This window comes from Gavialis gangeticus, unplaced genomic scaffold, assembly GCF_001723915.1.
Source record: "Gavialis gangeticus isolate Ggan-Ray unplaced genomic scaffold, GavGan_comp1, whole genome shotgun sequence".
Lineage (NCBI taxonomy): Eukaryota > Metazoa > Chordata > Crocodylia > Gavialidae > Gavialis > Gavialis gangeticus.
This window is the reverse complement of record NW_017728995.1, coordinates 30,428,035-30,439,029: the sequence shown is the minus strand read 5'-3', so window position 1 is coordinate 30,439,029 and position 10,995 is coordinate 30,428,035. Positions and strand designations below refer to the sequence as shown.

Here is a 10,995-nt window from a genome sequence, read left to right as displayed (position 1 = left end):
TGGTTCAAAACCAAAGCTATTAATGCTCAGAGTGAAGCTTGTGCATTGGATGTATCAGGCCAGAGATGAAGGTAAAGATATCAGATAACAAGACTTGAATTGGGCCTTTCTACTCAGGGATTTTTTTTTATCACTTAAGCTTTGTAATTAAAAAGCATCAATTAAATTCTGTTGTGTCAGCAAAAATGTATGGTAACTGGTTAATCTAGTGAGAGACCTCGTTCATTTTCTCCTTTTCTGCTGGGAAAGCGGCTCGATTCTGTGCTCTTGCTTTGCTGATAATGGACAAGTACTTGGATACCTTAGTGAGCGATGCAAAAAATGCTCATAAGGATTTCTGTGTTGTCTATAAGGGGATAAGTTAGTTTCAAGCAGAACTAACAGAAGTTAGTTTCTGTTTGAAACTAATGTCATATAATGAGTTCTGTGGAGAAGGAAGTCTCAGCAACTTTTCCTGGACGGCACAAAACTCACTGCCATGGTTGTCACCACTTTGCAGTCTCAGCAAAGTCTGGATCAACCATGGAGTCTGGACTTCCTTTGCTCAGCTGGCAGATGTGTGTCTTTCTGAGCATAGGTGAGAGTTACAGGACTGTGTATGGGAAGCTTTCAGCACTATTGCCTGAGCTGTTCCTGCTCTGTGAACAGATGGAGTTCTGGTCTCCCCAGCTTTCCGTTGTGTGGTCTTCAGGAGCACTGAATTCCCATGAGAAACCAGGCAAAGCTGAGTCTAAAACCCCACCATCCTAGCCCTGGTCTCTGATCCACTGTCAAACACCCAGCGACAGAGGGAGGATTAATTAACACAACTTCTTTTTTTGGCAGATTAAAATACCTAGAATGGCAGGAGAACAGAAGCCGTCATGCAATCTCCTTGAGCAGTTTATTTTACTAGCCAAAGGTACCAGTGGCTCAGCCCTGACTACTCTGATAAGTCAAGTGCTAGAGGCCCCTGGTGTGTACGTCTTTGGAGAGCTGCTGGAGCTACCAAATGTACAAGAGGTAAGAGATGACTTGGCTGGAATTGTTCTTTCCACACCTTGGTTTAAAGGATCTCCTGAGAGTTTCTTCTCCTCCCAGGGAAAGTCTGATATAGCTTGGCCCAGTCCCAGTACCTCCTTCATGCTGGAGTCCCATGTGTTTCTCCATCCTCCTGAGGGCCTAGCGTGCAAAAGATGACATCCATTTTGTCTTTGTGTTTGGTTTTGATTTAAGTAACAGGGCTCCAGATGCACTAATATGATGGCTAATACAGTAAAATCCCAGCAGCCCTAAAAAATGGTTTCTAAACAGGAATTTGCCCAGTCACTGGGAAACAAAATCTCCTTTTGTTGTCCTGGAAAGCATCTGCCATTGTGTCCGAGAACTCTAGCAAACAGATGTCTTTTGTAGCAGGCTGGAATGAATAATCACCAAAATCAAACGGTTTCTGACCAATATGCAGAGCAAATTCTGGAGACTCGGAGCTCTTGCAGAGAAGGGGCTGCCTGCAGCCCCCTCTTTTAAAATGAGGAGGATTTTGCTAGAACACTTCTGCAGCTGGGATAGTGTGGTGCACAGGAAGTTCAGTCTCCCATGTGGGCTTGTGTGTGTGATCATTCTTATAATTGTTGCTCCAAGTCAGGCAACTTGCAGCAACAATTATAAGTCCAGTTTAAGGTTAGTTCACCAGTGTAATGGTCTTGAGAAAAGGGAATGTATCTCTGCAATGTCACCATCAAATTTATATAGAGGGCAGAGTGTTATGTGGTCCATAGTTTAATCAGGGTTGCCACAGTCACCTTCTGCAGAACTCCTAATACTCCATTTGTACATCATGTGACTGCAGCGGCTGGGCCCGGTTCAGATCCAATTTAGAGCCTTTTATGCTTTTCACAGAAAGTCAAAACCAGGAGGCTTTATTGTTGGGTGGAAATTAGATGTTTATTCCAAATGGTGGTTTTGTTCCACACTTTTCTCCAAGCTGCTACACTATTGTGTCCTACAAGGGCTTGTATTAGTGTCTAAAAAGGTTTCCAGGAGACCAAGCAGTGACCTGGGAGGTTCTTTAAATCTCTGTGGATGGGGAGGTCTGGGTTGTCATTCATGTGGATGATCTCTCTGTCTGTAGCTTCCTTGTGGTGAATGTCTAGAGGAGCGCTGTTGGCCACCACCGGTAACCATTGAGTTGGTGTAGATTTCAGGGTTCTGGTGATAAATTCTGCAATGCATGCTAACTGGACATCCAGTTAAATTCTGCAATGTATGTGTGATCACACACAATGTGTATGTGACCAGACGTGCCTCAACTGCTCTTAGCATTGAGCTGGATGTTTGCTGTTCCCCACCTTTTTCATATCAACCCCTGGAAAATACCAACCCAGTTTGGTGCTGCAGCTGTTACCACAGTGCAGTGCTTGATTGTTTGAGAAGATTCTGTGTCTACCCATATACTACATGCATCTTTCTCCCAAAAACAGCCCTCCAGAATTGTGGTGTGCAGCTTTAGCAGGGAAGCTGGTTTTCTTTACTTAGAAAGGTTGCATGGTAGGTGATAAAATACAGAGGCACACATTTAACCCACTTCCCTTTGGGGTTGTTTGAGACTCTGCAGGTAAGCTGTCTGAGCTTCCAAGTTGCCAGCAAGGATGCTTAGCTAGCCAGCACTGTAATCTCCTCATCTGTCATGTGATAAAAACAGCAGGCCCTATGGGATTAAAGCTAAATTAAAGGGGATGCTTTCTTAAGAGATTGCATAAAGCAGCTGGCTGTAAACTCAAATTCTAGTTCAGGATGATATAGCCATTTCTATGACTAAAATACTGAAACGTAGTACTAATTACAGGTCTTTTACAAGAAAAAAGGGTGGGGGGTGGATCCCACTGTTTGACAGCTGAAAATAATCCTTCTTTAACGTAAAAAATCCCATATTGTTTGTGAAATAAAACACATCGTAGAGAAACTGCATGCCAATATCACGCTGGCCATTATTGCCTGAGATAAGATCTCTCTTGTTTTCTTCCTGTTTAGCTTGCTGAAGGACCTAATGCTGCTTATTTCCAGTTGCTGAATCTTTTTGCCTATGGAACATACCCAGATTACGTAGGTAAGAGATTGCTGTGATCATGTGGTGTTTGCTAATTGCAAGGATTACATTGGCTGAGTTGAGGGTAAGATGTGTTTCAGAACCAGCCTGTGCAGCTCTTTGCTTTCCTAAGCAGTTTACTAGTACAAGTGTTTGTCCTCTTTGTAAATGTGACAAAATTAAAAAAAAACAAAACCCAAAAAACTCTAAAAGGAAAACTTGGACCATAGGAGTCTTTCTGGATACAGCTCTCTGGATAAGATTCTTTTTCCAGAAAATGGAAGAAAAGCAATGGCTAAACTGTTGTGTCCCATTGTTCAGGATTAGAATGGGCACTTTACTAAGATGGCTTGGACCAAGTCACTGTGACATGAAGTGACTTGAAGTGGTATTCATTGTTATCTCCTCATATTCAAAAGACCCTTATTCTGCAGAGAGCAGTCTCCGGCAGCCGTTTTGAAATTAGACTGCCGCCCATTAGATGAGTTACAATATGAAAACTTCTCCATATCTAAACCTGTCTTTCTTTTCAGGGGACTATAACCTGTTCTTTAAAATCCATTCCTGACTAAATCTTGGTAAACAAGGCTTCTCTAAGTGTTGCATTTTCTGCTTCACTCTTCAGGTGTGACCCTCAAAAATGCACATGCAATTGCGTGCTGAGTCCGTTTGCACAAATACAGCATTTACGCTCCTTGGCTGCTGTGATAATTATGCATACAAATTAGACCCACAATTATATGTGCATTTCACACACAATTGCACATGCCTGCCTCTCAAAATCTATCCCTAATGATATTTTGAATTAAAAGATCTATCTACAAAAGGGGTTTTCAGGAATGTAATTATCAATGGCATGCTTTGGATTGAAATGCTGTTTTACACTTGTATGTCTTTAAATCTTTAAGTGTTGATATTTGACAGAAACCAAGCCTATACTCGGCTCCAGGAATATTTGGAATATTGAGAAGCTAGCTACAAAAGGCAGAGTCTCAGAAAGGAACAACTTTTTTTTCAATCAGTCTCAAAAACTGAGTGCCACTATTACCCTGCCTAGGGACTGTTGGCTGTACTCAAGAACAGTTTCATTTTGCTTCTGGGGTTTGGGAATTTCATGTGCTAAAGAAAGTAAAAATGTATCATCCAGGACTGTGCCTAGGGAGCAACCACTTGCATAGGACTTCAGAGCCAGCCCATCTGAATGGTGATACATTTTGGTGTGAAGGTGCATATCAGGCTTGCTGCGCACTTTGTGTTCATATACTTTCTGGTTCAGGTTGTGAGTAGCAGCCTGGATGCAGAATATGAGAGCGCTCCACAAATCATTCTCTTGGATTTTATATTGACACCCGTTCCCTTTATTATATGAGCACTATGAATTGAAAGTGTGGAGCGGGGAAGATAAAGGGGGGTGAAAAATTTGGTAGATGTGGAGCAGCACAAGCTTCATATGTCTTTAGACTACAAACAAAGATTCATGACCAATTGGAGAACCTGCCTGCTGTGTACAGTTGTTAGATCCCAGGGCACGACCTTGCAAGAGCAGGGAGATCTTTGACTTTAATCTGTTCTCCCCTTATGAAGAGGGCTGTCCCCTGGCTGCCACCCTTCACAGTATAGCACTGGCAAAATATAGAGCTTGGGTCATGTTCTAAATGTTTGGGCTGACCCTTGCTATCAAAACAGACGTGCACAGGAAAGAGTAATCTTGCTGCTGGCCAAAAACATAAATGTATGTGGTAGGGACAGAGGAAGCCAAAATGGAAAGTGTTGAATGAGGTGGGATGGCTAAGATAACACTTACGTTCCTGAAATGCTGACTTACATTAACAAGGAGATTCCAAAGAGCCCCTTTGTTTTGGAAATGGCCAGTCTCTTCCAGCAGTGACAGGAAGGCCATATAAGCATCTCCCTGAATAATTTCTTGATGGTTTTCAGAAAAATAATTACCAAATTTTATTTTGCAGTTGGAACCACAAGAGTGCAAGTTTGTATTTACATCAGTTCATTAGACGCACAGAGGTGGTTTATGTGCTGGAAATAAAATATTGCCGGTCTATTTTGGCAGGGCCTCATTTGCGTACGTGCAATTTACAGTCTAATTCCACACTCCGAGGTGCTGAAGAACAGATAACAATGAAACTGCCAGCTTCCTTTTGAGTTCCCTCTGCCTCTCCTTGGGTGCGGCCAATCTGTTATTGATGGCAGATTTTTCTTCTCACGAGCACACGCAGTAGCCAGAGAAGTTCACTGTTTCAGACTCACTTGGTCCAACTGGTTTGAGGTTTTTGTAACCTGAAGAATTGTTTACTTCTAGAAGGAAAACCCGTAACTTCAGCACTCTTTTTTTTACATTAACAGCGAACAAAGATAACTTGCCTGAGCTAACAGGGGCCCAGAAGAACAAGCTGAAGCACTTGACTATTGTAAGCTTGGCTGCCAGGATGAAGGTAGAGTACAGGCATCTTAGCTAGGGAATACCAAGCCTTTTTTTAAGTGGTGTACTTGGGTTTGTGTTTGGCTGTATGCGCGCACTGGGGAACATGTAACAAGGAAACTACTTGGCAGTGTACATGGCTCCTATGTAGCTTTTGGGGAGTCAGTAACTTAATGGACTTCCAGGAGTGAGATGCTGGGGTTTCTTAACAGCCTGGTAAAGAGAATGTTTTCAGGAGGGGCACAGAGGCCAGCAAGTCCTAGGCTCTGGTAATTATTATGTCTGTTCTGGGGAGGCTGCTTCCATTTTTCCACCATACTGCAACCCACTGTTGCTCCAGAATTCAATGAATAAATGCAACAAGCATGTCTTGTCCATGACATAGTCTGATTTCAACTGCTGCCTTTGCCCCTCTCGTTCTCTATTATTTGTGTAGGGTGGAGTATGGGATACAGTTGATGGTTAATTGCAAGCTCTCTTTTAACCCTACTTCCAGTCTAGGTTTAATTCCCCTTCTGGGTAGGTGAATGATAGCTTCTTTTTGGACTCCTTTTGTCTAGTGCATTCCTTACTCAGTGTTGCTGAAAGACCTGGACATGAGGAATTTGAGGGAGCTGGAAGACCTGATCATTGAAGCTGTCTATACAGACATCATCCAGGGGAAGCTGGATCAGCGCAACCAGGTACTGGAGGTGGATTTCTGCATTGGCAGAGACATTCAGAAGAAGGACATCAGTAACATTATGAAAACACTCCAAGAATGGTGAGCTGGCACACTGCTCAGCCGTCTCTGCCTTGCTTTGTGTATGCGTCTCAAAGGGAAAAAGCTCATTCTGACTTTTTCTGATTCAAGCATGAGCTGGGCTTCAATATTCTATTCTTTAGCATTTGTACTGGGAGCAGCTGTCTGGGAAAGGGGCTGTTTCTGCTCCCCGGAAAATCCTACCAAACTGTATCCCAGAGTCCCAGTCCTTTAAACTTAAGGAGGTTGTGAATGCAAAGTGCTTGAATCACCTTTGTAGGCCTCCCTTCCTTGTTGCGGATGGTCTCTGCCTTATTCTGATTTGCTGGAAAACTGGCCCCACCAATCTTGCTTATGGGATTTGCTCCCACAGATTCCCTGTGGAGTGGCAATACTTGCCTAGTTTGTTTGTTGATGGGGGCCTTAGGCATACAACTAACATTAATTTGCTATGAAAGCATGATTTCATGGGCATTAGGGCTGGAAGGGACCTCATGAGATCATTGGGTCCAGCCCCCTGCCTAAGGGGCAGGAAGTCAGTTGGGGTCAGATCACCCCAGCAAGATAAACATTGAAGCGTTTCTAATCCAGAGTTGCTGAGTCTTTTAGTCTTTCCCTTTCCCTCCTTGCCTCTGCCTCCCTGACTCTGCTGTGAGAGGATCCTTCTGCATTGTCTGGTGCATAACTATGAATCTATTTCAAATGCCCTTTCTGTTCTTCCCCACTGTGAATAGCAGTTGAAGAGTGTTCATGTTGTACCATTTGGTAACTTCTTAGAGGGTCTCTGTCAGCACGACCTTAATTTTTGTTAATGTTCTAAGTTTGTTAAAGTTTATTGCATCTCTTTGTACATAATAAACCCTGACCTTTTAAAAAGGTTTTAAAGACTTTTATTGCTCTGTTGGGGAGGTCCGATGAGAGCAGTTCCAGCAAGCATTTGCAGACCCATCTTCTCTGTTCCTACAGCTGCCTTCTGCCTCTCTGGCTTCAGTTTTGGCTTTGTCTCTATCAATGCAGAGCCCAAGGAAGTGTTCCCATGGGCATCTCCTAGAGCCACCAACCAAGCAATGGAGCAGAGTAGATACAAAGAGCTACCAAAACCACAAAGTAACCAGTGGAGCAAAGTGCTGGCTTTTCCCTCGTCTCAGCTGCTCACGTGTTTATGTCCTCCAGTGCTTTCAGGCAAATGTTACTCTTCATGTTGATGATGTCTCATGCATTGTGCACCATTGACCAATCCTTGTGTATTCAATTTTCAGGTGTGATGGGTGTGAGGCTGTTCTCTTAGGAATTGAACAGCAGGTGCTTAGAGCGAACCAGTACAAAGAAAACCACCACCGAACACAGCAGCAAGTGGAGACAGAGGTAGGTACAGTGTCATCCTGCCTTGGCCTGGTGTTCGTAGGTAGTGGTTTGGGGAAAAGTTGCTGCCAGTTAAAGTGAGGAGCTACAGATCTGGCGAAAGTGTGAATGTAGGCTGGTGCTTCATAACCTTACATGCCCAGCCATGTCATCATGCTTTGCTCCTTACCGTGCAGAACTCCCAGCTATCAGGTCCAGGTTTTCTGTTGAGTGGAAACCAGCAATCCTGACAAACACATTATTTTGATAGAGTAGTCCTCTAGAAAGATCCCTTGTGTCCAGTACCAAACTTCACTGAAAGCCTGAGCCAGACTTGACTGACTAGCCTCTGACAGGGTTTCTGAGCCTTCCTTAATAAATGAGCCAGGCAGGAAACACTTTAGGAATTCCCTTGGTTGGTTAGTTAGGAAACCCCACTTTTTTAGCACACAACAGCAATGGAAGTGCAATGCCTATGAAATGATGGGTTTTCCCTGAATAACAAATCAATGAATGAACAGACTGAACCTAGTGAACTCCACAGATTTTAAACATAAGAATGCTGTTAAAGATTTCTCTGCATCAGGCTTCTGAATTTATCAGGGGTATGATGTAGGATACAGGCGGACAGGACTGAATCCTAGAGGGTCACAACCTGAGGGATCAAGAACAGACAAGGTCAGGGAAGCAAGGGTCCCAATTAGAGCCAGGAGATCAGGAGCAGGTGGGTCAGAATGTCTGTAAGAGGCTGGGATCAGGGTGATCACCAAGCTAAGCCATGAACCAGGAGTCTGGTATCTGAAGACAAAGGCCTGGACTGGATTCTGGAGCACAGGAAGCAAGGTGCTGGCAAGGCTGTCTGGAACAAGGAGTCGACAGACAAGAATCAGAAAGGAATGGGCAGAAACCAGAAGCAAGGATGAAGTCAGGAAGCAGGACCCAGGGAACAAGAAACTAGGAACAAATAGGCAGGATCTAGGGATTGGGAAACTAGGAATCAAGAGGTAGGAAGCTAAGAGCATAGAATCAGCAGCCCAGGGACTAGACAGGAAGGCTCTGTCCTGTTGAGTAGCTACCTGGACACTGGCACTGAGAGAGCTGCTTTGAAGAGGCAACTGCCCATGCAGGCAACTGGGGGTAGTTAGACTCCTGGCAGCCAGGCCCTCTCGGGGAATCAGGGCTGCTGGGGGCTCTTCAGTCTGCCTGCTACCGCCCTGGCTCCTGACAGAATCCTACCTTGGGATGGAAAGGACCTTTGAAGTCTGTCCTTAAAGACCCTTCTATAGAAGTTGCAGTTATAAAATGTGCTCTTAGTAGCTTCCCTCAGCGATGGAGACTTGTCCACATTAACCCTGCAGATAGATGGCTGCCCGTGACCCCCATGGATAGATGCGTGGTCACATTTTCACGAGTGAGCAATGACTTTTGGCACCTGATTTAAAGGCTTTACCTGGGGCTGATATTTGCTTGGTGAGCGTTCAATGGGACCTGAAAGCCTAGGTCCTCCCAAGTGTGGAGATGATAGAACCTCTGCCCTGTCTCTGAGGAGGAGAAAAGCTGGTTTCTCCCGAACAGCTGTAATTTTGCAGCCAGTCGGCAGAGGGTAGCAGAAGCCCATGAGTGCAGCCTGAGGGAGTCATGGTTGCTTGAGAGAACAGAGCTTGGCTAATTCAGCTGTAAAAGTGAGAATGGTCCTCCTGAGACTCCAGCTCAAGATTTATTTCTTGCAGCCTGTTGCAACCTTGTAGGGTCCCATTCACTTTCCAAAGCAGTTTCCGTTCAGTGATGGGGTTGGGTCCCAGAACGCGTTTGGTTTGGATAGGACTTATCCTGCCTAAAGCTAGGGCTGCGATAGGTGACCTCTGGAGGTCCCTTCCACCCCCACTTCTCTCTAAGGCATTTTGGCACTGACCTGTGCAGTCCTGACCCCTGGTTTTCCCTCGAGCTGCTCTTTATCAAATTGCTCCTCATAGTTTCCGTGGCAGTGCCCCCAGGCCCCATATTTGCAGATGGAGTGCAGTGCTGCTTTCGCTGCTTATTTCCCATCCAGCCCTAGATTGGCAGGCTGCTCCAACTGCTGATTTCCTTTGCTACCAGTTTTGAGAGCTGGGTTTACCCCCTCTATTGCAGATTCCCCCTCTTCCTCTACAGTCACCTCAGGCTTGCCAGGTGATGTGACAATTGCCTTGTACAGCCAGATAGGTTACTGGGCTAGATCCACCATTGATGTGACACAGCATGGCACTGCTTCTGTTCTTAACAGGTGCCTATCTCCAGCAGTAGCTGAAACGGATGCTAAAGAGGGACAGCCTTGAACTCGATATGACTAGAATGATCTATCCGCTATTCAGCATCCACCATTATCGGTTCAGAGACACCAGAGAAAACATCTCCAACTGTTCTGTTCAGTAGCTATCACCCATGAATTTATCCACTCGCTTTGTTTATCCACCTGTTGGTGCTCATTAGGTTACTCCTGGTGTCTAGTCTGAGGGACCGCCACCCTCAGTTGCCTCCAAACCAAGTCCACCATGGGGCATTGGCAGTTACGGTTCCAGGCAGGACATCTGCCCCTCAGTCATGCTGTCGGATAAAACTCAAGAGCAATTAGTGTGTTCACACCTGAGCTTTGTATCTGATGAGCTCCTCTTGGGCCTCTGCGGGCGTTTCCAGTCTCTGCTCACAGAAGGGGCTTCCCCTCTTGCAGACGGTGGAAAAGGCAAGTGCTGATTCTGTCTCTTCTCGCCCAGGTCACAAACATAAAGAAAACGTTAAAAGCCACAGCCTCGTCATCGGCTCAGGAGATGGAACAGCAGCTGGTGGAGCGCGAGTGTCCCCCGCATGCGGAACAAAGGCAGCCCACAAAGAAGATGTCCAAAGTCAAAGGGCTGGTCTCCAGCCGTCACTAGAACGCACCATGGAGGTGTCTTTTGGCCCAAAGGAGCAAAAAATGGCCCCGCGTCTCCTGTTCAGTGGGTTCTGGGCCAGTCCTCCCCAGGCTGGCTAATAAAAGCCCTGTTTGAATCCAGTCCCAAACTGGCAGTGCCTGACAAAGCTACACTGTGCAAACTCCATTCGCGTCCAGTCTGTTACTTGTTTTAGGCCTTTTGAGAGGGACTTTTGGACAGAGGTGATTAACAGAAAGGAGCAAAAAAACCTGATCAAATAAAAAAAACAAACCCTGTGATGCAAAATAAAATGGCATCTGTGGAAAGTTTTCTCCCTCTCAGCCTCTTCAGTCTTCAGAGGAGGTTGCCATGGTAATTCAGACCTGAAGCTAAGATAACCTCAGCTGGGGCAAACGTGAATACCAGGTAACAGACTTGGATGCAGAAGCTGGGCTGAGAGAGAGGACACTATCCACGCAGATTACTGCCTCCTCCCACTGCAAAGGGAGTCCAAGAACGTGAC

The 10,995-nt window shown here is 45.3% G+C and overlaps 1 protein-coding gene across 2 annotated transcripts; it reads left to right on the top strand.

Annotated features, from left to right (window-relative positions):
* Window positions 1–803: 803 nt before the first annotated feature.
* On the top strand, window positions 804–10,586 carry COPS7B (COP9 signalosome subunit 7B). Of its 2 annotated transcripts, none has more exons than XM_019503427.1 (6): window positions 804–1,002; window positions 3,010–3,085; window positions 5,426–5,514; window positions 6,062–6,264; window positions 7,503–7,608; window positions 9,848–10,328. In XM_019503427.1, the coding sequence occupies exons 1-6, from the start codon at window positions 841–843 to the stop codon at window positions 9,869–9,871; spliced, it is 660 nt and encodes a 219-aa protein (XP_019358972.1). In that variant the 5' UTR covers window positions 804–840; the 3' UTR covers window positions 9,872–10,328. The 2 variants fall into 2 exon arrangements, with proteins under 2 accessions (XP_019358972.1, XP_019358971.1); XM_019503426.1 differs by lacking the exon at window positions 9,848–10,328 and adding an exon at window positions 10,335–10,586 and having other exon boundaries at window positions 805–1,002.
* Window positions 10,587–10,995: the final 409 nt, after the last annotated feature.

Bases quoted from the DNA above. Each gene is read 5' to 3' on its own strand.
- COPS7B (XM_019503426.1), top strand. From the start codon at position 841: ATGGCAGGAGAACAGAAGCCGTCATGCAATCTCCTTGAGCAGTTTATT. The intron at 6,265-7,502 runs GTGAGCTGGCAC...TTCAATTTTCAG, and splicing joins ATGAAAACACTCCAAGAATG to GTGTGATGGGTGTGAGGCTG. The intron at 7,609-10,334 runs GTAGGTACAGTG...CTTCTCGCCCAG, and splicing joins AGCAGCAAGTGGAGACAGAG to GTCACAAACATAAAGAAAAC.